Source organism: Embiotoca jacksoni, unplaced genomic scaffold (assembly GCF_022577435.1).
Source record: "Embiotoca jacksoni isolate LCO1_2020_lvr unplaced genomic scaffold, fEmbJac1.0.p SCAF_27, whole genome shotgun sequence".
NCBI lineage: Eukaryota > Metazoa > Chordata > Actinopteri > Embiotocidae > Embiotoca > Embiotoca jacksoni.
In genome coordinates, this window is record NW_027185378.1 from 981049 (window position 1) to 1005123 (window position 24075).

The following is a 24075-nucleotide window of genomic DNA, read 5'->3' on the forward strand; positions in this document are numbered from 1 at the left end:
TCTGCAGGAGCTGGCCACCTTCACTCACAGCTGTAAGAAGTGTCTGACGGTGATCGAGAGAAACCATCAGAGCATCCAGAAGCTGATGAACGGCAGTAAGACCCTGCAGCACATGGACATGAGTCTCCTGCAGAAACGGGTCGCCGATCTGCAGATGTCCTCGCAGGTAAACCTCAGGACCAACTGAAGCTCCGCCCACCCGCCCCCACAGCTGCTTTAATAATATGTTTTTCGTTTGCGTGTTCAGAACCTGATTAAAGAGTCCACTGAGTGGAGGAGACATTTGGAGGCGAACAGCAGCCTCATGAAGAGGTTTGATGAGTCCCGGGTCGAGCTGGAGAAGGTTCTGAAGATGGCCCAGAACTGTCTGATGGAGAGAGGAAACCCAGAGGAGCTGCTGAAGAAACACACGGTGAGTTTTTCCTGCAGGATTCAGGAGCTTCTTCATCACTTACAGTCTGTTTAATTTACACAAAGAGAGCCAATAAGGCACCAAAACATCCCAAAGATCAAAATAACTAATGCAACACAACATGGAGACGCACAATCAGACACTGTGGTGAAGACCAGGTCTGGAGGAGGAGCTGACTGAGGAGGAACAGGAAGTAGGAAGGAGGAGAAGAGTTGAGTGAGCATATATATATATATATATATGGGATTGAGTTGAGGTGCGAGTCTTCTGCTCACCTGCATCAGAACCTCCAATTGGGAACAAATGTTTGTCTGTGTGAAATGTGAGCTTCATTTGTTCTTCGTCTCTTGATGTTTGCAGTATTTCATGTTACTTATGTTAAGTTATAATAATGATGATTATGTTATGCTGGTTCTACTGGAGTATTGTGTAGATTTATTTTGTATTGAATTCATTGTTTGTTAACACACAACACATATTTTCTGTTTAAACCAGCATTGATTGGTTCCAGTCTACGGCCGTTAATCCTTCAGTCAACACAAGTAAAGAGGAATACAAAAACATTCCTCAGATATTTTACAGAAACCTGCAGGAAGTTGCCCGGTAACGAGGCTCTGCCCTGCACAAAGTGATCCTCTGAAGTGTTTTGCAGGAGTTCTTCGGGCAGCTCGACCAGCGGGTCCTGAACACCTTCCTGAAGGCCTGCGATGAGCTGACCGACATCCTGCCGGAGCAGGAGCAGCAGTCGCTGCAGGAGACCGTCAGGAAGCTGCACAAACACTGGAAGGTAGTCGCTGTCTGTCATCTCCTTAATGCGTTCATATCAGATATTCAAGTGTCCGTCAAACATCCTGCAACAAGTCTGTGGACGATGATTGATTTAAATCCTTATTTATACATCGTATCTAATATTATCAGCTATGCATAAAGCTCTGGATTATGCCTCCCTGAGCAGGATGTCCAGACCGACGCCCCCTTCCACCTGCTGCACCTGAAGGTGGAAGTGGAGCGCAGCAAGCTGACACTGTCGCTGCAGGAGTGTCAGGCGGAGGTGACCCGGGAGAACCGGCACATGGCGAGCACCGGCAGTGAGCGGCTCATCAAGGAGCACAGGGTGAGCAGCAGCGTTTAGATACTGATCAGGGAGTCGGTAATCATTCACAGCAGCTCTGAGGGAGGATGATGATGATGATGATTGATCTTCTCGTCATCTGCAGGCCTTCTTCAGGGAGAAGGGCCCTCAGTCCATCTGTGACAAGCGGCTGCAGCTGATGGAGGAGCTCTGTCAGAAGCTCCCTGAGGCAGACCCCGCCCACCAAACCCTGGAGGCGGCGAGGAAGGACCTGGCAGAGGCCCGGGAGGAAATTGAGAGCATGCATCAGAAGCTGCTGCAGCACCAGGACAAGTGGAAGGAATACAGCACGAGGTGCAGCGGCTCGGTTCACCCTCACAATAATGAGACAGTGTTGTTGTTGTTCATTGTCAGCCAGAGTCACATTCTTCACATACTCACAGTAATCAAGAGGCAATGCTTCCTTCAGTTGAGACACAGAGCAGCTGCAGTTTGGAGAGCTTATTGGACAGTAAAGATACTTCATCCATCAACACACACTGATGACCAGGAAGTAGAAAACACTGATTATAGTTTATGAAGGTGGATCAATAGGTTCAGAGGATGTGAGCGATGTGCAGCATCGCGATGTGCACATAGAACCCTGATGAGGAAGTGGTGCAAGTTTCATCACTTGATCGCCTGTTTTCAACACAATGTCCTGCTAACAAAACTAACAGACAGATAATTTTGCTAAAACAGCCCAGCTAAACTCAAGTTACCAAACAGCTCAAACCAGATGCCTCAAAAGGTCCCAGTAGAACTCGGTGTTGACAGTCTGACCCTGGGGGACGAATTCACAGTGACACAACCCCGCCAACGTCAAAGAAAACCCACCGTGGACAGTGAAGCCCCGCCCCTCTTGAAACGTGAATGTCACTCAGAACACCTTGCCTGGCTCATCACCGTAGACTTTCTGAAGCATTTCATGGGTCTCCGTTGACCATTTCCAGAGTTTGAAACAAAATTATATAATAACCTTTAATATGTTTCCTTTATTAGATCTGTTTGTAGTTTTTGAAGAGACGATATCTCCCTGATGACCGAGTTTCTCTCTTTGTGCTGTCATCAGGTACGCTGAACTCTCCTGCTGGCTCATCTCTAAAGAGAGCCAGCTGCGGCTGCTGAGGAGTCGAGCCAATGACCCCAGGAAGTACGGGCAGGTGAAGGCGACCATCACGGTGAGTCGCATGACCTCGGCGGCCGATCCTCTGACGTCTCCGTGCTGCCTTGCCTCCGCTGATGGTCAGTGTCTCCTCCTGGTCGTGTGCAGGACCTGAGGAACGACGCCGAGCTGCAGGAGGGGAACCTGGGCTGGCTGAAGGCCCGCATGGCCGGGCTGATCGAGATCTGCGCCGACAGCGACGCCCAGAGGCAAAGCAGCACGCTGAGCAAGCTCTCCGCCGACTTCAAGGGTCTTCTGACTTCTGTCTTCGAGGTGGGGGAAGTTCTCACGTGTTTTATTAATGAAACAGACTCATCATACTTGTGGGGAAGATGTCAGGAAAGTGTTGCAAGGGAGACTTTTGACCTTTTATCCTGTTAGACACTAATAGGATCAAATAAATTAATCAATTCGGAACTATTTTATCATAATTAGATTGTATTCTGAAATTATGACCACAAACAAGTTTTGAACCCAAAGTTGAATAATTTTTGTGTGAAATTTGAAGAAATCCCCTCCAGAACATCGTAGTCTTGCAATTTCAGAAATGTTTGTGGAAACTTCCTGCAGTTTCGCAACAGAAGCTCTGCTAAAAGTATTACGACATAAAGTCGTCTTTTCAAAGAAAACTGACTTCATAAACAAAAACAACTGGTCATTTCCAATCAGCAAGGCTCTCAACTTGCAATTTTTTTTTTTTAATTCCTGCAATTTTACTGCAAAAAACTCACTTAAAACTCAAAATATGACATCTGAATTTTTGAGAAAGTCATCAAAATCAGCAATCTTGGAGGGACAGATGGGCAGCCTCTGGTCACATGTCCTGAAACTGACAGCTTCCAGTCGACAACAGCTAAAACTGAGACCTGCAATCATCCAGATAAAAGTTCTGTCACATAATTCTTACATACAGATGAAATTATAAACTACAGGAACGGATTCTTCATGACTCTTCATCAGTTTTCTCAGTATTATTATCATTTTGTGATGTGTGTCTCTCTGTCAGGCGGAGAAGATGGTGCTGGCGGTGGGCGACTGTGTGCAGTTCAGAGAGGAGGTCCAGTCCACCCTGGAGGACCTGGTTCAGGGTCAGAAGGAGGCCCAGGCCGAGGTGACCAGAATACTGGACTGTTCCACAGTGAGAGAAGCTCAGCAGCTGCTGCTGGTCCACCAGGTGAAGCAGGACACCAACAGGTGAATCCGTTACTGATGATTTCAAATGAATTTTAATAACATGTTTCCTTCGAACAGCAACTGCTGAAGCGTCTGAAGCTGAAGAGGAAGGACGTGCAGCAGCTGATCAGCAGGGGGCAGCAGCTGCAGGCGGAGGAGGGGCTGGGAGACGCTCTGCAGCACGACCTGCAGAGTTTAGAGAACACACTCAGCAAGATGGAGCAGAACATGGACTCTCAGGAGCAGAGCCTCGAGGTGAGCAGGGGCCTGGAGGGGAGCAGGGCCCTGGAGGGGAGATGATTTTCCTGACGCCTTCAGGTTTATATAAAGTTCAAGTTACATGTACCTGTCGTCCTCAGGTGACGCTGGCAGCCTGGCAGGAGTTCGATAGCCAGCAGGAGGCGGTGCATGAGTTCGTGAGTAAAGCGCGCTCATCGATGGAGCGGGACCTGAACTTCAGCAGCGCGGAGAGCCTGTCGGTGGAGCTGGACCAGGCCAGAGTCAGTACCTGTTTTGCCTTTTTTTTAAACCGTTCTCCGTCCTGCCGCTGCATGTGATGGAGGATGAATGTTAACGAGACGGTGTGTGTGTGTGTGAACAGGTGCTGCTGAAGCAGTGTGAAGCCGAGGCCCTGCACATGAACACGCTGCTGAAGAGAGCCACGGAGATCCAGCTCGGCCCGAAGAACAAGAGTCTGCTGTTGCAACAGGCCCGGACCCTCAGCGAGCACGTGGAACGGGTGGAGGCGGGGCTAAAGAAAGAGTGAGATCACATCTGATTCACTGTCCGTTAATGAAGTCTGAGGAGACGTCAGCTGGTCTGTGGCTCCTACCTGACGAGATACAACTTGTTTTAACTCCTGTCGTCTCTGCAGCGTGCGGACTCTGGAGGACATGAAGCAGCAGTGGGACCGGTTCAGCACCGGCTTCGAGGCCTTCTCCTCGTGGATCTCCGACAAAGAGAAGCAGCTGGAGGGGATGAAGTCGTCCACTCGGCCTCTGGAGGAGCAGATCAGCTCAGTGAAGGTGCAGCTCTGCTCTCTGACGGCGAGCAGCAACCGCACAACCAGAACACTGCAGCTAGAATCAATAACAGTCAATAACAACGACACTGTCAGCACATAGGAAGAGGAGGGAGTCTTCATCAAGTCTGTGCTTTTTAATTCAGTGCCGACATCATGAAAATGTCCCGTAATAAACCACTCAACCATGTTTGTTGGTTTTAATGAGCATTTAATATTAATACTTAATTAAAAAGAAAAATTGGATTTAAATCAAATGGGAGGTTCAAAGTGGATCTTTTTCCATATTTAAGTACGTTTACAGATTCCATGATTAATTACACCATGAATTAAAATATGTCCTCTGCAGCAGCTGATGTCTTGTGATTAGTTTACAGATCGAGAGGATTGTATGCCGCAGATATCCGTCCTCTGCTGACTTGCTGGCTTTAATGCACACGTTTACAGAAAAACAAATGAATTTCTCGTGCAAAAACTCTTGTGACCACATGCACACGTGTACGACGGAGTATCAGGGCCACTTCAAGGGGAAAAAATAAGACTTTATTGACAACATTTCCACTCTATTCTTGCCACAGGCCGTTGGAGCGGAGCTTCAGGACCGGGCTGAGGTCCTCTCTCAGTTGGAGACTGACTCCCAGGCTCTGACCCAGTTTGTGTCCTCGGGGGAGGCGGCTCGCATCAAGGCCCGGCTCACCCAGATCGGCAGGTACTGGGAGGAGCTGAAGGAGAGCGTCCAGCAGCTGGACGGACAGCTGGAGGAGAGCTCGTCCCACCAGCACAAGTTCAAGATGAGCCTGCAGGAGGTAAACGCTCTCTGATACCGACGCCGTGTTGAAATCCGACCTGGACGTTTAACCTGTTTGCTATCTTTGATGTCTTCCAGGTTCGAGCATCTCTTGGTGAGCTTCATACCAAACTGGAGCAGCCTGTCAAGTCCTGCACGTCGTCCTCTGAGACCTACAGAACTCTGCAGACGCACACGGTACTCACTTCTCTCTACTCTGGTTTATTTATTCGCTCTGAATGTATGCCTCCTTATTTGTAGCAAGTGAATGTTTTTCGCCAAATTTGACCCAATTCTCTTAAGGCGTTCCTGAGATCTCATGCTCACATGAATGTGTACAATGGGGGTCACAGTGGCCCTGACCTTTAACCTTTGAACCCCAAAAAAATGAATCAGTTCATCTTTGGTATCATATGAATGTTTTTGCCAAATTTGACCCAATTCCCTCAAGTTGTTCTTGAGATTTCGCGTTCACAAGAACAGGATGAACAGAAAGCATACCGCCGGCTGTGACTATCACCTGGACGAAGACATACAAACACAGTGATACTAACGGAGCGCTGTCGTTCCCGTCAGTGTCGGCAGTCCAGCTCTGGTAACGACGACGCTTTGCTCTGTCACTTCCTGTCTCTCCGCAGGACGTCTGTCAGAGTCTGGAGCGTCTGAAGGGAACCTTGCTGTCGCTGTCGGCCGGAGCTCGTCGACTCAGTGACAGAGAGCAGGCGGAGAGGACGGTGACGGAGCTGAACGCCCGCTACGACCGGAACTTGCAGCAGGCCAAGGACAAGCAGAGCTCTCTGGAGAACCTGCTGTCTCTGTGGCAGAAGTAGGAGCCCGCAAACACACCGATAGAACTACTGATAACCTGCACAGATTGATACAGGACGCGTTTCTGCTGCGGTGTAACACGGACGTGTCTCTGATGTGCTTTAGGTTTGAGAAGCGGCGCTCCAGCTTTGTTTCCTGTTTGGAGAGAAGTGAGTCTGTGTCCAAACCGGAGTGTCAGTATCTGTCAGCAGACAAGAACAAGCTGCGCAGTGAGACGCAGGATTTCCAGGTAAAACACAGAAAAAAAATAAAAAATTCTAAATGGATCATTTGCTGTTACGCGAGCGCATGAACGTCTCCCCCTGCAGGCGCTGCACGCGGACGTCCGGTCCCTGGAGAGGACTCACGCCGAGCTGCTGTCTGTGGGGACGTCCCTGTTTCCCACCGCACCCGAAGACAGAGTCCATCAGCTGAGGGATGAGCTGGAGACGCTGCAGAGGAGACTGCAGGTCCAGAACCAGGTCCTCCCTCAGAGGTACGAGTTGTCTTTTGATTGTTTTGATCAGAAATGTTAGATTTTTCTCAAAAATGTTGATGTAACTTTTAAGCGAGTTTTTTTGCAGTAAAATTGCAGAAATTAGCAAAAAATGCAAGTCGGGGTTAAAAACGGTTATTTGTCTAGCTGCTACAGAGTGATATGTGCCAACTTGACATTGTTGTATTGATTAATGACAGTTGGTGAATATCCAGTATGACTTAAATGTTCTGTATCCGTCTGTATCTGATGAACTGAGCTGCAGCGTTGATGAGGATCTTCTTCCTCCTGCAGGATCTCAGACCTGCAGACCCACCTCTCTCTGGTGGAGCAGTTCGACCAGGCCCTGCTCAAGTTCTCTCAGTGGGGGGAGACGATGCTGTCAAACCTGCACGCTGAGTCTCAGATTAACATCGGCAGCCTCCAGTCTGCTGCCTCCCAGGTGAAGGTGAGACCTCTACAGTTTATCCTCCAAACTGACGACTGTAGGAGTCAGCGGGTGGATGATGAGCGCTGTGGTTGACTCTCCTCTGACAGGAGACCCAGGCCGCCCTGCAGAAGCAGTCCGTCGTGAGGCAGAGCTTGGAGCAGCAGGCCGAGAAGCTCTGCCAGTTCTGCGAGCCCGGAGACGCGTGGCTCCTCCGCAGCAGAGCAGACAGCTGCCTGCAGCCGTACGTGGAGGCCCAGCAGGTGGCGGAGCTGCAGGCGGAGTGCCTGGAGCGGCTGGAGGCCTTCCTGCAGACCCACGGCGTGGCGGCCGGAGTGCTGCGCGGCCTCCGGCAGACGGTGGAGAGCGCCGGGAGCTGGGACCGAGGACGGGTGGAGGAGCTGCAGCAGGAGCTGGCCACCGTCGTCCCGGACATCAGCCAGCTGGAGACGCTCGCCGTCAACCTGGACAGCAGCCTCTGCAAAGCTCACCTCCACATCGGAGCTGAGGACGGGTCCCGCAGGTCCTGCCGCATGCTGGCGGACTCCCTCAGTGCCGAGCTGGACGCCGTAAGGAACCTGTTGGGCACCAAGCAGAGCGAAGCCGAGGCCCTGGGCGCTCTGTGGACGTCCTTCAGACAGAGGAAGGAGCAGCTGCTCAAAGCCGTGGAGGACATCGAGGAGAAGGCCGACCACCTGAGCCTCAAGGAGCCAAGCCTGCACGCCCTGCAGCAGCGGTAACGTATCTCAGATCAGGGATGTCCTTCAGAGACACTGTCCCCACGAGAGAGCGTATGAACCATCATGTTGTCCCTCTGTCTGCCAGGCTGCGCTTCTTCAACCAGCTGGAGGACGAGCTGCAGTCGCACCAGCACGAGGGGCAGTGGCTGCGGGACAAAGGCAAGCAGCTGGCCCACAGAGACACGGAGCTGGCCGGGGAGGTGCTGCGGGAGATCGGCCTGCTGGAGACGACGTGGGCGGACACCAAGAGGATCCTCACAGAGAGGTCAGCGGCGGGTTTTAAATATAGTTTACTGTAGTTTACTCTTGACTCTAATGTGTGTGTGTGTGTGTGTGTGTGTGTGTGTGTGTGTGTGTGTGTGTGTATGTGTGTGTGTGTGTGACTCCACCGACAGACAGGAGCAATGCAGCATCCTCTCTGAGCTCATGAAAGAGTACCAGACCCTGAAGACGACTATCGGCGGCGTGACAGAGAGCGCCGAGCCTCTGGTGGAGATCAGCTCAGCTCTGAAGGACCATGAAGACACCAAGAGGTCTCTCACCAAGGTCAGAGACACCATCACTTCCTCCTCACAGCTTCCTGCCTCGTCTGTTTCTCTCTCTCCGTCTGTCGGTCGGATCTCCTCACCGGTTCGCTGTCTCTGCTCCGCTCACAGCACGAGGCGGTGAAGGCGGAGATGGTTACCAAGCAACACAAACTGGACCAGTTCTCCAGCAAAGGGAAGCAGCTGGTGATGGAGCTGAAGAAGATCCCCGACTGTGACTCCAGCGTGGTGAAGCAGGACATGGAGATGCTGGTGGATCAGTGGCTGGATGTAAGTGTGGCGGTGGAGGAAGATCACGTGATCATTTAGTTTTTTATAGGGAGGTAACAGACAGTAAACTGATAAAAAAAACAACTCTGCAGGTGTCGGAGAAGATCGACGAGAACATTGAGCGTCTGAACCACAGCTTATCTCTGTGGGACGATGTGCGTAAGATCAGCGAGGACGTGGACAGCTGGACAAGCAGCTGTGTGATGGAGCTGAACGAAAGTCTAAACAACCTCAACAACAGCCAGAACGTGTCGGCGAGGCTCTCAGCCTTACAGGTACTCTTCAACCAAGGAGACATCAGAGAGAAGGAATAAAAATGAAGAAACAACGATAAATTTAGACTCTGATGAGGAGAGATGACCAAATCAATCAATCAAACTTTATTTATATGGCACTTTTCCTACATTTTGGTGCAGTTCAAAGTGCTTTACAGATGATTGACAGGCAGCTCCAGTTCAAATGTTCTTTGTTCAAATGATTTTGTTTAATTCACATGTTTGTGTCTCCGATGAGAAGAGAACATTAAAGGAAATCTCATCATAAAACCATCATTTTCAAAAGGGAATCAGAGATTCAAACTGACAGCAAGACAGTGAAAAAAAAAAAAACAAAGGACAGAAATGCAGCATTTAAAACGTTTTGGAGGAGGAACGAAGTGTCTTCTGATATGACAGAAGACTTGCTGCTTTTTAATCATTCGTTTGTGTACGTGTGTGTGTGTGTGTGTGTGTGTGTGTGTGTGTGTGTGTGTGTGTGGAACTTTGGTGGGAAATAAGGATCATTTAAAAGAAAAGAAAAAACTTTTGCATCTCTGCATCCCCTTTTTCCATGTCAGTGTTGATCAGAAGGACATCAATCATCTGCTTAAACTCTTCCAGCTTGGCAGGTGTGGACCAGAAAAATATAAATATATATTTGAGAACAAATTAAAAACACTATCAAACGGAAAATAAGACGGTTTAAAAACCACTTTGATAGCGATGCACCCAAGACGATAAAGATAAAAGAAACGTAGAAGATGGATTAAAAGCTAAAATGACAGTAAGAGAAGTAAAATGGAGCGAGATAAGAACTACAAACTAAAAACGAGTTAAAAAAAATTAGGACAATGCATTAAAAATGATTAAAAGTTACAATTAATCAGAACATGAGATGGGATAGCTGGGAGGAATAAAAAAATATGTAAAAGTAGCTCAACAGATGGTAGAAGGTGTGAAAGTGTGGTGGAAATAAATAAATACAAGCCAATAGATCAGGAGTCGGATCCGGCCCGCCAGGGGGTCCAGCTCGGCCCGCCGGATGACTTTGCTAAGTGTGAAAATTACAGAAAGACATAAATTGCATTTCTATGAGAATATGGAGGTTTATGAGTACAAACGTTTTGTTATTTTTTTTTTTTAATCGATCCAGTAATTGCTTCAAAAACAGCGTAAATGCGACGTTTGCTCCGGAGGAAGAAGCGCTCGGTACCACAGGCAGCCGCGCTCGCTGCTCGCTTTGTGACGTCAAACGCGTCACAAAGCAAGTTTTTCTGAGTTTTTGGTCTTTATGTTTCTAGTTTATTGTAGAAAGACCTTAAAACAGGGTTTATCATCCAAAAACCTTCACCAATGATTTAAACAAAGAGAAATATTGTCGTTATGTATGCGTTATTATGCTATGATTTTACTGGTCTGGCCCACTTGAGATCAAAGTGGGCAGTATGTGGCCCCTTAACTAAAATGAGTTTGACACCCATGCAATAGATAATAAGAAACTTTTAACAGTAAGTATAATGAAATTAAGATATGTGTAAAATAGATGTAGGACAGGAGTCCTGGAGACGAGATGCTGCAGGGAAAATCACAACAATCAGGACCCAACAGTTTATTGGCTCCAAAACCGTGAACAGAAATATCGCTGGTGACGACAAGATTATGAACGAGTGATTAGACGGAGAAGTGATGAAGAAAATAGAGCATCAGGAAGAGGAATGAACTAAGGGAACAGATCTTCTTTATTTGACTTGCAGAATCATTAAGATGAAACAAAACTGATTTGTTTCTCCTGAAATCTTGGACTGATTTTGACTTTGAGATCTTCCTGTCAGGTCGACGTTTCGGCAAACAAAAATCCTGAACTTCTGGTCAGAAACTCTAAAAATGTCCCTCTGATGAGCCAACGACTGTTTACGCATTGATTCATCTGTGCAGGCTGAGATGAGTGAGAAGGAGCAGAAGCTGGAAACCCTGCAGAGCAAAGTGTCGGAGCTGAAGAAGTGCAGCCACAGTCCGGAGACTCCAGTCAAACTGCAGGTATGCGACGCTTCGTTTGTTCTGAAGGATTCCGGAGAAACCTCTGCAGAAAACATGAGCTCTCCTGCTGTCGTGTCTTTTCCAGGTGATGGAGAACGACCTGCGGAAGAAGATCGCCGGCGTTCAGAAGCTACACCAGCAGGCCCGTGGGAACCTGGTGGACTTCAGCTCCCAGAGGAAGCAGCTGGAGGACTACATCTCCCAGATGTCCGCATGGCTGAGGAGCATGGAGGAGTCTCTGGTGTCCTCCCCCACCGGGTCCGACCCAGACGACATCTGCAGAGTGAAGGTGCAGCATGAATCACGGGCCCCCACTGTAAACCACAGCACCTGAAAGGTCAGACACTAAACCCTGTTTTTTGCTGTAGGACCTGCAGAAGGAGCTGCAGAACCAGCAGGGCAGCATCGACTCCACCAGGGAGAGCCTCAACACGCTGTGCAGGAAGTACCCGTCGGAGGAGCTGGCCGGTCTGGGTTCAGCTCTCACTGACCTCATCAAGGCGTACGAGTCGGTGAACCAGCTGTCGGCCCGGACGCTGGCGTCGCTGCAGACCGGCCTGCAGCAGCAGTTCAACGGTGAGAATTTAATTGATCTCCCCGGTTGAACTCTCAGTCTGCATGTTGATGCTGATTCTTCCTCCCGCCTCCTCAGACCTGGTCCAAGAGTTTCACCGCTGGCTCTCAGAGCAGAGGGAGATCGTGAAGGAGTGTTCAGACCGGTCCGGAGACACTCAGATCGTCGAGCGCAAACTCCAGAAGCTGAAGGTGAAGCAGGAAGCTCCGACCGGACACGAGGAGATTCAGGTGAAATACAAACATCGGAGTGAAACTAAACGCGATGTCATCCGTCAGGGGGCGATGGACCGGGTGGAGGAGGGGGAGGTCCGCCTCACTCAGGTCTGCGAGGAAGGAGAGAAGCTCCTCCTCCATCTTCCCAAAGCCAGCGCCGGGCAGGTCCAGCAGCACCTCTCCTCCATCCAGCAGGACTGGGACAGCTTCGTGGAGCAGTGCCGGCAGAACCAGCAGATCCTGGAGGACAGCGCGTCCCTCATGAAGGGGTAAGGAGACCCGCGCGACCCGGTTCTGGGCAGCCCGTCTGCGAGCCCACCGTTTTAACAAGCCCTCTGAATCCCTGGCAGGTTCGAGGGTCGGCTGAAGAAGCTGCGCTGGTGGCTGGAACACATGGAGACGCGGATGAGCGGAGATCTGCTGGAGGCCAACCAGCGCGGTCCGGAGAAGGCGGTTCTGGAGCAGGTGGAGGAGTACCAGCAGGAGGTGCTCAAAGAAAGGTGCTGCTGGGCCCGCTAACATGAGAGGGGAGGAGTTTCTTCTTCGCTGTCTCCTGAAGGTTAAACTCTCCTTCCTCTCATGCAGGGACTCCTTCGAGCGGCTCGGCCAGGAGGGCCAGGCGCTGAACGAGGGCGGGCGGGGCGACGGCAGCGAGACCAGGGTGTCGGCTCAGCTGCAGTCGCAGCACCAGGCCCTGCTGCGGCGCGTCAGAGAGCGGCTGCGCAGCTGCCAGCTCACCTTGCAGGAGCAGCAGGCCTTCGAGGAGACGCTGCACACCACCTGGACCTGGCTCAGCGGAGTCCAGGACCGCCTCGCTGCCCTCAACAGCACCGTGGGCAACAAAGAGACTCTGGAGAAGAGACTGGGCCTCGTGCAGGTCAGTGGAAAACATCGCACGGTGTCTGAGTCAAGCGAAGGATCCTACAGGTTGTTTTCTGTCTGCAGGACATCCTCCTCATGAAGGGCGAAGGTGAGGTGAAGCTCAACATGACCGTCGGAAAAGGAGAACAGGTCCTGAAGCACAACCGGATTGAGGGTCAGGAGTTCATTTGTTCCCAGCTGCAGAGCCTGAAGGACGCCTGGGCCAACATGCTGATGACCTCCATGAGCTGCCACAGGTGGGTGCCGTGTGCACCTGTGAAGAACACCTGTATCTTTGCGTTCCCCTTTCCTGTATAACATGTGGCGTCTGTCTGCAGTCGTCTGGAGTGGACCGTCGCCCAGTGGAGCAGCTTCCAGGAGAACAAGAGCCAGCTGCAGCAGTGGATGGAGTCGGTGGAGCAGGAGGTGGGGATGACGCTGCCTCAGCAGCCAGGCCTCAAAGAGAAGTCGTTCCTGCTGGAGCGCCTTCGGGCCATCCACGCCGACGTGGACGCTCACGCCGCCGTGTTGTCCCGCCTCGCCGACAAGGCTATGGAGATGCACGAAAAAACCAGAGACCAGACGTTCGGACCGGAGGCCAGGGCAGAGCTCAACGCACACTTCTCTGATATCTCGGCTGTTGTCAAGGTGATGAGCATAACAAAACAAAATTACATTGCATTTACAAACCGTTTGATTGGTGTCTGACAGCTCGCCTTCGCCCTGCCCTTCAGGGTAAAGTCCAGTCCATGCAGAACATCGTGTCTGAGCACGAGCAGTACCTCGACGCCGTCAGAGACTTCAACGACTGGCTGGTTTCAGCCAAAGAGGAGCTGCAGCGCTGGTCGGACCTGTCGGGAGACTCCATCTCCATCAAAAGGAAGCTCTCCAAAGTGCAGGTGAGGAGCTTTGAAACCGTCCTGCAGTCTGAAGGAGGTTTAACACTCCTCCTTCTTCTCTCCTCTCGACATAGTAAGAATGAAGTGGACGTTTAAATTTGTTCCGCCGTCACTTCTCTCCTCCAGGAGCTGCTGGACTCGAAGCAGCGCGGCAGAGAGAGGCTGAGCCGCGTGCAGAGATGCGGGGCGGTGGCGAGGGACTACACCGGCTCGGGGGGCTACGAGGCTCTGGAGCGGGAGGAGGCGGTCCTCCTGTCGTCATGGGAACAGTGGGAACGCGGGGCTGTGCAGACGCGTGCAAGCCTGGAGACGGCGCTCTCTCAGATCGCCAGCTCGGAGCAGGAGTTCAGCAGCCTGTCAGCTCAGCTGGAGCAGGACCTGCACGACTTCGGCCGGCAGCTGCAGGACTGGAGGAAGCGGCTGGTGCAGGCGGCGGGAAAACACGACGGAGAGGAGGCGGTGAAGGGCTGGCAGATGGCGAAGGTCAGTGTTGGTCTGCGGGAGATGATAAACCTCCAGAGTTAGCGCGATCCTTCATCGTGTCTGTTCTCCGTCCAGGACACGTTGGAGGAACTCATAAAAGCCGAGCCGACGTCCGACGGCCTGAAGACGCATCTCAATGACCTGTGCCGCTTCTCCAGAGAGATGGGGACGCAGTCGGAGCGGGTATCTGCGCTCATTAAGGAGTACAACAGGTGAGGACACGCCCACGTTCAGCAGGTGAGACAGGAAACATGTGGGATGATGTCATCACATGTCTTTCCCCCGTCTCGTCTCCAGTCTGGGTCTCCAGGCCTCCAGAGAGTGTCAGAGCAAAGAAAAGCTGCTGGAACAAGGCTTCCGCTCGGCCTTCAGGGAGTTCCAGCAGTGGCTCGTCAACGCCAAGATCAACACGGCCAAGTGCTTTGACGCCCCTCAGAACCTGAGCGAGGCCTCGGCGAGCCTGCAGAGGGTCCAGGTAGATGCAGACTGAGATCCGACACCTGTTCTGTGTGTTCAGAGAGTGTAACACAGGCTCAGAGATTTCCTTGCCTCCTCTTCCTCTCTGCAGGAGTTCCTCAGCGACAGAGAGCTCGGTCAGTCCAGGCTGAGCGCCGTCGTCCTGAACGGCACGCTCGTCTCCGCCGTCGCCGTGAAAGACCGAGTGGATGTAGTTCGGGCTAAAATGAACACGGCCAGAGAGGACTGGAAGAACATGATGACCAACCTGCACAGCAGAGAGAGCAGCCTGCAGGTAAGAGTTTCAACCGGGACGTCTGTCACCTCGTCCCCCTCAGATCTGTAGCGTGGTTGACGTGCTTATCGTCATGGAGACGCCTCAGCTGTCCTCCTCTGTGCTGCAGAACCTCCTCTCTCAGATGAAGGACTTCGAGGCCACGGCGGAGCCTCTGCAGGGCTGCCTGAACGCCACCGAGCTGGCGGTGCAGGAGAGCAGCACCAGACTGCACGACCTCACAGCCAAGAAGCTAGAGCTGCACAAGCTGCAGGTATTCATGTGCCGACTCCACCCGGCCTACAGCGCTCGCAATCAGAGCGCGGCATCATCTCAGGGCTTCAGAGTCAACCCGACATCATCATCTTCACTTTAGGAAGATACGAGCTAACGCTAACTGCCAGAACTTTCTGCTCCTCTGCGCTGCTCTCTTCTTAAACAGCTTTCTCTCCTAGAGTATATTCTCCGTTGACTACATGTCACGACCGTAACACCGCCTCTCATTGGCTTCCGTCATGTCACTAACCCCCCGTCCGATGTTACCTGTCTGATATTCCTCTGTCAGCCTGCATGCTCTTTGATAACCTGCTTGTGCATTTCCAGTCTGTGCTCGAGGAGTTGGCCTCTCACGAGGTTCAGCTGAGCCGGCTGAAAGAGAAGGCCCAGCTGCTGTTGGATGAACACGCGGCCGGAAAGGGCTTCGCGCACCGTGTCTCTCAGCTGTCTGCTCAGTACCTAGCTCTAACCAACCTGACCAAGGTAACGTACTGCCGTAGGGCACCACCTGAGCACGGGGGGGGAGGGGGCTTCTTCTGGGGGTGGTGGGGAGTTGCAATTTTGCAAAATTCCTGCAATTCCTCCTCAAAAACTGTTGTGAACAGAAGCTCTGCTCTCCTTTCAAAATAAAACTCTCTTTATTACCAAAACTAAGTGTTCATTTCCAACCATCAAGGCTCCGCCCCCTCTTTGCTGCTAGCTAACCGCAACAACAGGTTTTCTCCACACTTCCAGTTGTAAGAGACTGAACTTTGTTTGAGTGTTGAATGAATGTAGCCTTTGTATTATGTATAACGGTATATATTACAGTTCAAAACAGAACAAAAAACAGAATACAAGCCAGATATTTCTGGGATGTGCAGCAGGATTTTTATCATCACAGGAAGTCAGCACATATCTTTATCAGGGAGGTGGTAAATAAAATCACTAAAATCCCTGCATTTTACTGTAAAAAACTCACATAAACTACACAACTTTATTTTTTTTATTTTTTTTAAACTGCTGCAAAATCAAGCATTTTTCAACATAACCTTTCATAAATCTTTATTAGCATGTTGATGGCGGTCTGAACCTGCTGTGGATCTCCTCTCTCGTCAACCCTCCTGTTGCGTCCCTCCCTGCAGGAGAAGGCCTCCCGGATTGACCGCATCGCCACTGAGCACCACCTCTTCTCCGTGGGGCTGAAGGAGCTGCAGAACTGGGTGGCCGACACCAGCCACATGCTGCAGACCTACTGCACCCCCACCGCGGACAAAAACGTCCTGGACAGCAGGATGATCAAGCTGGAGGTAAACAGGTCCACCCGGGAGAGTTTCTACTTTGTAGTGTGATTTAAAGTGCTGACTGTCGGTGGGTATGGCTGCAGGCCCTGCTGACGGCTCGTCAGGAGAAGGAGATCCAGCTGAAGATGCTGACCACGAGAGGAGAGTCCGTCCAGAGGAACACGTCGGCCGAGGGCGTGCCGGCCGTCCAGAAACAGATCCAGGAACTGAAGGACTCCTGGGACGCTCTACTGTCCGCTTCCATCCAGTGCAAGAGGTTCGCTCTTCATCAAATTAACATCCGCCAGAGGTTGAACAAAAAAGTGTTTGTTCTAACATTGTTGTAATTAAACCACCAGCCAGCTGGAGGGCTCCCTGTCTCAGTGGACCAGCTACCAGGAGGACGTCCATCAGTTCGTGTCGTGGGTGGAACGAGTGGAGGAAAGTCTGGATCCTACTGACAAGCAGTGCTCGGAGATGAGAGATAAAACTGCTAATCTGAGCAGAGCCAAGGTGTAGCTTCATCCCACTGTGTACTTTATGGCTTTTGTTACATGCAAAGTGTGTATTTAAATCTAAAGTCCTCTCCCTGTTGGTTCCAGTTGCTGCACGAGGAGGTGCTTAGCCACAGCACCCTGCTAGACACCATCACGGCCAAGAGCGCCGGCATCACCGAGAACTATGTCACCCAGCTGGAGCTGCAGGATCTGCAGGAGCGCTACAACACCGTCAAAGACAACGCCATGGTAACCAACAGAAGAGGGTGCGGAGCGGCACGGAGGGGGTTAAAAAGTTCAACTTCAAAACACAAAAAGATTCTGTCAAAGAGACGTAAACAGGAAGTTCATCGTCATTTATTGTAAAGCTACGGCACTTTTATGATTTTTGTTTAGTATCTTTTATCTCCATGGTTTTCTGAGTAAGAAAAAAAGATTAGAACTAAAATATTTCTGTGATGTGCAGCATGATTATTATCACAGGAAGTGATCACAAATGTATTCCTTTAATAGGTAGTGCTTAAAAAAAACTATTTTTTCTTGCTCAACTTGGAATTTTTTCTAATTCCTCCAAAATCACGTAAAACTTGAATCGCAACAATCACAAAAAAACACAGCAAAATCCTGGAGGGACTGATTATCAGCCCAGACTGTAAGGTTAAAATAAGATCCAAGTCCGATTTCACCGTTGAATTGTCGTCGTCTCTTCCTCCTCCTCCTCCTCCTCAGCGAGCGGTGGGTAAAGCGGAGGAGCTGGTGAAAGCCCACCAAGAGTACCAGCGTGGCCTGCAGGTGTTTGAGGAGTGGCTGGAGCAGGAGCAGGAGAAGCTGGGCTGCTACACTCAGCTGGAGGGGGACGTGGACATGCTGGAGGAGACGCTGCAGAAGCTGCAGGTCAGTAAAGCGATCTTGACAACAACAACAACACAGAGACAGACGTCATTTCATTTATCATGTAACGTGCTCCTCTGTGCACCAACAGGAGCTGCAGTTGCACTGCACCGAGGGCCAGGCGCTGCTCAACACGGTGCTGGTTAGCCGGGAGCTGGTGGTCCCGTGGGGTCTGCCGCAGATCGAGGACCGAGCGCTGGAGACCCTCCAGCAGGAGTGGAGGCTCTACCAGGCCTGGCTGGGTGACACTCGCGCTCAGCTCAACAGCGCTCTGGCCAAACTGAGGCAGATGGAGCAGAAGTTCCAGCGTCTGGACAGCTGGCTGAAAGGAATGGAGACCAAAGCTCAGCTGAGGAGCCACCGCCGGTCCGACCGCGCCACCAAGGACGCCCAGCTGCAGCTCATCAAGGTCGGTGTGGGAAGATTTAGATAGAAATCCAATAACCCAGGTGTTCTCGTGACACTCAGAACTCCTCCTCCTCTCCTCAGAGCTGGCAGGAAGAGGTGCTGGTGTACCAGGAGGAGATGGAGGGCCTCAGTCTGCTGGCTCAGCAGGTTCTGGATGAGACCCACATCAGCAGCCGGATCAGCACCAGAGCCACACAGATCACGGCGCGCTACCACGCCCTGCTCCTGCACCTGCTGGTAAACGCAGCCGCGCACGCACGCACACACACACACACACACACACACACACACACACACACACACACAGAGAGAGTGCTGGGGTCGTTAGAAATTTAAACTCATCTTCTCCCCGCATCACTTCGTCTCCTCCACGTCTGTTCTGCAGGAGACGATCAAGCAGCTCCAGGTGGAGGTGAGCTGCATCGAGGAGGCCCAGTGCATCTTCACCACCTTCTCCGACTGGCTTAGCTCGGCTCAGAACAACTTCAGCACCTTGGCCATCAGCGTGGACGTTGTGGACCGCTTCGCCATGGAGAGGAAGATGAAGAAACTGGAGGTTGGTATTTTAGCGGGCGTGGCCTCAATCCATCCATCAATCCGTACTAACACCCGTATCCTCTCAGGCCCTGCAGGCCGACATGGAGCAGGGCCACACCTACCTGAAGACCATGAGGGAGAAGACGGAGCGAGCCATGATGTTCCTGGAGGAGCCCGAGGCGGAGCAGCTCAGGGAGGAGGTGGACGCTCGCCTCCTGCAGCAGGAGGAGTTGATGGCCGCCCTGCGCTCAGAGCACGTCTCCCTGGAGAAGTGCATCTCGCTCTCCAAAGACTTTATGGACAAATACAAGGCCCAGGCCCAGTGGGTTCTGGAGACCAAGAACCTTCTGGCATCCAGCGTGGAGCCCAAAGCTGAGCTCTACCAAAAGAAGGCTCAGCTGGCAAAGTACAAGGTAAAGTTTATTTTTGAATCTGTGAACAGAGATCCAGACGTGAACCCGAGTTAATGTACGACGTTCTGCTGCTGTGTCTCTGCAGACCATCCAGCATACAGTCCAGTCTCACGAATCGGCGGTGAAGTCTGTCACCGAGAAAGCAGAGGCGCTGCTGGACACGGTGAACGACCCCACCATCAGCGACAACATGAAGAGGCTGCAGGCCAACTACCAGGACCTCTGTGTGGCTGCTAAGGTACCTAGTCGGTTCTGGTCCTGTTCAGCTGGGACTGGAGTTTATTGGTGAAAGGGACCTACAGGTTTGAGATTTGTTGTGTTTCAGACGCAGGTCCAGAACCTGGTGGAGTGGGTGAAAGAACACGAGGATTACAACAGTGAGCTGCAGGAGGTGGAGAAATGGCTGCTGCAGATGTCCAGCAGGCTGGTGACCTCTGACTCCATGCAGACCAGCAGTATGGAGATGGCCACGCAGCAACTCGCCCGGCACAAGGTGAGTCCGGAGTGACCCCGAAAACAATATCTTTACTTTACTTTGATGTAAATTATAGGAGAGGCCCTGGATCAGGAACATATCCATACAGAGAGTGACTCAGCTAACAGTTCTCAGCTAACAGAATTTAGCTAATTGTATTCCGCTTACAGCCCTGAGCTAACAGTAACGATATACTGATTATCGTTTCAAACAGCAGAAGCAGCTGTACATTCTCGTGTTGTTTTATTTTCAGGCTATAATGGAGGAAATCGCCGGTTTCGAGGAGCGTCTCAGCAGCTTGAGGCAGAAAGGAGAAGGTCTCGTCGGCAGCTGCACGGACCAGGTTCAGGCTAAGATCAGTCAGCAGGTCCAGGCCCACCAGCAGGGAACCAGAGACAGCTACTCTGCCATCTGCAGCACATCCCAGCGAGTGAGTAATAACACAACCGCCACCACAGTCTTTTATTTATTAGTTTGTAAAAATGTTGAACAGATCATTTCAGATAAAAAGTACACACAGATAGTCTCTAATCTTTTATCTCCTCTTGTTGAACAGGTGTACCAGAGTCTGGACCGGGAGCTGCAGAAACACGTGAATCATCAGGACACGCTCCAGCAGTGCCAAACGTGGCTGTCTACGGTCCAGGAGGAGCTGCAGCTCAACAACCAGCGACCCTCCGGCCTGCAGGAGGCGCTCAAACAGGTCTGTGTCTCAGGTTGAGGAAAAGATGCCGTTATTAAAGTTATTCTTCTGTGATTGATTTGTGTTCCTTTGGACCTACAGATGAAGCACTACAGGGCGCTTCAGGAGCAGGCCAGCACTTACCTGGACCTGGTGTGCTCCGTTTGTGACCTGTCTGATGACGCTGTGAGAGTGACGGCTGCTGAGGTCCAGCAGGTCAAACTCACGGTCGGTATTATTTCACCGTACAACATGAAACGCATTTATGATTCTCCATTCTTCATTTCTCATAAAGGGTGTTTTTTTTTTTTTTTTTATGACCCGTGCTGTGCAGATCGAGGAGAGGATGTCCAGCTCGCAGGTGCTGTCGGAGGGCTGGAGAGAGATCAAGGAGCAGAAGCAAGACCTGAGCAGCCTGTTCCAGGACATGGAGCAGCAGCTGCTCAGCCTCTCCAGACGACCCGCCGAGCTGGAGACCAAGATCGCACAGAACATGCTGGCACAGGCCAAGGTATGGAAACGAAGCACGCGGCCTGACGTCTCCTCATCACACCAGTCAGTCCTCCTCCTCTGCAGCTCTGTGTTTTAGATTTAAATATAAATATACTGTGGTCTGCTCCTCGTCTCTTCAGGAGTGCAGCCAGCAGCTGCAGTCGAAGCAGAGCGTCCTGACCCGGATGACGGAGACGGTGAGCCGACTGACGGGAGGCCAGGACTCTCCGGAGCACGGCGAGCTGGACCATCTGAGCCACTCCTGGCTGGAGCTCTGCCACCAGGCCAACAAGCTCCAGAACCAGAGGTTGGAGGACCTTCACCGGTCCAAGGAGTACCACGACTGCATCGCCGCGGTGGAGGTGCTGTTCGAGCAGGTGTCCAAAGAGTGGGACAACCTGGCCAGGTGGGGTTTTAAATCATGCTGCTGTGACCATGTGTTTCAGGTATTTTCAGAAGCTCCGTGTCAGTTCTGTAAATCCATCTTCTTTTTTCCGACAGAACGGATGCTGAAAGTTCGTCCCAGCATCTGGAGGCCCTGCGGAAACTGGCGGTGACTCTGGAGGACCAGAAAGGAACTCTGGAGGACCTGAAGGAGCAGAAACAGAAAGTCATTCAACAGCTGAACCTGGACGACAAGGAGCTGGTGAAAGAACAGATCAGCCACTTTGAGCAGCGCTGGTCTCAGATGCAGAACTTGATAAAGAGAAAGATCCAGGACTCTGTGGTGACCCTGGAAGACATGGGTCATGTGGAGGCCCGTCTGAGGGAGGCTCGGGACTGGGCCGAGGAGCAGCAGCCCGCCCTGTCCGAGGCCATGAAGATGAGCCCTCCTCCGGAGCTGGCGCAGAGCTTCCTGTTCGACCATCTGAGCATCTGCAGCGAGCTGGAGGCCAAGCAGCTGCTGCTGGCTCAGGCCATGGCCGACGCCGACAGGGTGCTGGCCCGGCTCGGCCTCAGCGAGCGGCACCACCTGCAGCAGCTGATCTCCGCCACCCAGTCGGAGGTGGAGTCTCTGAGCGTGAAGGTGGTGCAGCGCAGGAAGCACCTCAGCAAGGCTTTCACGGAGAGGACTCAGTTCCTGATGGCGGTGGGTCAGTCCATCTCCTGGGTGCAGCAGAACGAGAAGAAGGCACAGGCCGAGGAGTACATCGCCCTGCTGCCCGACGACCTCGCCAAGCAGGTCCGCACGTGCCGCAACATCCAGAGTAGCCTGAAGGCCTACCAGAGCGAGCTGACGTCTCTGTGGTCGCAGGGACGGGACCTGATGAGGGACGCCAGCGAGGAGGAGCGCAACGAGATCCTCACCAAGCTGCAGGAGCTGCAGAACATCTTCGACAAGACGCTGCACCGCTGCGGCCAGAAGCTCCAGGAACTGGAGAAGGTTCTCGTCTCCAGGAAGTACTTCAAGACGGATTTGGAGAAGATCTGCCAGTGGATCAAACAGGCGGACATCGTGACCTTCCCTGAGATAAATCTGATGGTTGGAGACGCTGAGCTGGAGGCGCAGCAGCTGAAGTATCAACAGATCATCGAGCAGGCCATCGAGTATGAGAACCTCCTGCTGATAGTGCAGAGAGCCGGGCAGGAGATACTGCCCACCCTGAATGAGGTGGACCACTGCTACCTGGACGAGAAGCTCAACACGCTGCCGCAGCAGTACAACAGCATTTTAGCGCTCGCCAAGGAGAAGCAGGAGAAGATCCAGCAGGCCATCCTCACACGCAACGAGTACACGTCCTTCATCGACGTCACGCACAAGGCGCTGAAGGAGCTGGAGGAGCAGTTCAACCACCTGGGCACGCAGCCCGTGGGCCTGCAGACGGAGGAGGTGGTCAGCCTGCAGAGCGACTACAGAGCCATCCAGACCGACCTCTGCAGCCTGGGTCTCGCCGTGAGCGAGCTCAACCAAAAGAAGGAAGGATTCAGGAGCACCGGGCAGCCGTGGCGACCCGAGGAGATGACCCAGCTGGTGAGTCTCTACAACGGACTGAAGAGGCTGTTGGAGCAGAAGGTGGAGCACCTGGATGAAACTCTGGAGTCCTTCGAGGACCACAAGGCCATGGCCATGCAGGTGGACTCGGAGCTGAAGGCCACCAAGGAGCAGCTGGTGAAAGTGAACGCGGAGACGCAGTCGGCCGAGGAGAGGCTGAAGAACTACCACGCTCTGGCAGGAAGTCTGCAGAGCGCCAACTCCCACCTGTCCCGCCTCATGGAGCAGATGGACACGCTGGCCCCCCGCGTGGACCAGGCGGCCACCGACGCCTCTAAGGACCAGGTGGTGATGTGGCAGGAAGAGCTGCGGTCGCTGCAGGCCGCCGTCGGTGACCTGATCGAGGAGTGTGAGACCCGCTTCGTCCAGAGCAAAGACTTCGAGACAGAAATGACGCGGACGCTGGACTGGCTGCAGCAGGTCCGGGACGAGCTGGACTGCGCCGTGATCGTGGACGTGCGGGTGGAGAAGGTGCAGGAGGAGATCAGGAAGCAGCAGATCATGCAGGAGGAGGTGCAGTCCAGGCTGAGGATCGTGGCCGCTCTGAGCAGCCGGGAGAAGCAGGAGCACATCAGCGCCAATGAGCTGGTCCCCGTCCACGTGGACACGAGCCTGGAGGAGATGGCAAAGCTGCAGGCCGACGTCCAGAAGGCGCTCAGCTCCAAACAGGTGGGGACGGTCTTATACAATCTTATACATCTTATCTTATACAATCAGTGGACGCGGTTCATCTGCGATTCCGTCAGCTACATGTTATAACTCTGTATGCAGATCACTCTGGAGGAGGCGCTGGTTCTGTGTCAGAAGTACCACTTCAGGATGCAGTCAGCCTGCGAGTGGCTGGAGGACGCCGTGTCCTTCCTGCAGCAGGCCAGCCTGGGTGTGGACGTGGAGAACTACGAGGAGTGTCTGCGGCAGCAGGGCGACATCATGGCCACGGAGCAGGAGTTCCTACTGCACCTGGAGGACCTGCAGACGCTGCTGCCACAGCTGGATCATCTGGTCAACCCCACTGCCAGGGAGCAGCTGCGTGTCAGCGTGGCGTCGGCAGAGCAGAGAGGGGTGGAGGTCCGGGACCAGCTGCAGTGTCACCAGGACGTCCTGCACAGGTACGCACGGGGACACGGGGAGGACGGAGT

At 52.5% G+C, this 24075-nt stretch overlaps 1 protein-coding gene across 7 annotated transcripts in view; it reads left to right on the plus strand.

Annotated features, from left to right (window-relative positions):
- Positions 1–24075, plus strand: part of syne1b (spectrin repeat containing, nuclear envelope 1b) — a 67484-nt gene that overhangs the window by 15625 nt on the left and 27784 nt on the right. For all 7 annotated transcript variants that reach the window (XM_069160632.1, XM_069160638.1, XM_069160631.1 and 4 more), the window contains 57 exons: positions 8–166; positions 248–412; positions 1065–1199; positions 1368–1526; positions 1630–1838; positions 2596–2704; positions 2797–2961; positions 3695–3862; positions 3940–4116; positions 4221–4361; positions 4463–4623; positions 4736–4886; positions 5461–5688; positions 5769–5867; positions 6308–6495; positions 6603–6726; positions 6806–6972; positions 7267–7420; positions 7510–8135; positions 8225–8404; positions 8535–8685; positions 8796–8954; positions 9047–9229; positions 11147–11248; positions 11334–11537; positions 11617–11824; positions 11901–12013; positions 12101–12306; positions 12388–12537; positions 12623–12914; positions 12983–13155; positions 13237–13546; positions 13633–13797; positions 13924–14280; positions 14356–14492; positions 14578–14755; positions 14849–15031; positions 15141–15284; positions 15614–15769; positions 16411–16575; positions 16653–16825; positions 16908–17061; positions 17151–17294; positions 17775–17939; positions 18028–18345; positions 18426–18581; positions 18730–18900; positions 18968–19294; positions 19380–19532; positions 19620–19787; positions 20023–20199; positions 20326–20472; positions 20554–20679; positions 20786–20962; positions 21084–21349; positions 21445–23605; positions 23708–24045. In XM_069160632.1, coding sequence (XP_069016733.1) covers positions 8–166; positions 248–412; positions 1065–1199; positions 1368–1526; positions 1630–1838; positions 2596–2704; positions 2797–2961; positions 3695–3862; positions 3940–4116; positions 4221–4361; positions 4463–4623; positions 4736–4886; positions 5461–5688; positions 5769–5867; positions 6308–6495; positions 6603–6726; positions 6806–6972; positions 7267–7420; positions 7510–8135; positions 8225–8404; positions 8535–8685; positions 8796–8954; positions 9047–9229; positions 11147–11248; positions 11334–11537; positions 11617–11824; positions 11901–12013; positions 12101–12306; positions 12388–12537; positions 12623–12914; positions 12983–13155; positions 13237–13546; positions 13633–13797; positions 13924–14280; positions 14356–14492; positions 14578–14755; positions 14849–15031; positions 15141–15284; positions 15614–15769; positions 16411–16575; positions 16653–16825; positions 16908–17061; positions 17151–17294; positions 17775–17939; positions 18028–18345; positions 18426–18581; positions 18730–18900; positions 18968–19294; positions 19380–19532; positions 19620–19787; positions 20023–20199; positions 20326–20472; positions 20554–20679; positions 20786–20962; positions 21084–21349; positions 21445–23605; positions 23708–24045 — 12722 coding nt within the window. The remainder of the gene's footprint in view (positions 1–7; positions 167–247; positions 413–1064; positions 1200–1367; positions 1527–1629; positions 1839–2595; positions 2705–2796; positions 2962–3694; positions 3863–3939; positions 4117–4220; positions 4362–4462; positions 4624–4735; positions 4887–5460; positions 5689–5768; positions 5868–6307; positions 6496–6602; positions 6727–6805; positions 6973–7266; positions 7421–7509; positions 8136–8224; positions 8405–8534; positions 8686–8795; positions 8955–9046; positions 9230–11146; positions 11249–11333; positions 11538–11616; positions 11825–11900; positions 12014–12100; positions 12307–12387; positions 12538–12622; positions 12915–12982; positions 13156–13236; positions 13547–13632; positions 13798–13923; positions 14281–14355; positions 14493–14577; positions 14756–14848; positions 15032–15140; positions 15285–15613; positions 15770–16410; positions 16576–16652; positions 16826–16907; positions 17062–17150; positions 17295–17774; positions 17940–18027; positions 18346–18425; positions 18582–18729; positions 18901–18967; positions 19295–19379; positions 19533–19619; positions 19788–20022; positions 20200–20325; positions 20473–20553; positions 20680–20785; positions 20963–21083; positions 21350–21444; positions 23606–23707; positions 24046–24075) is intronic.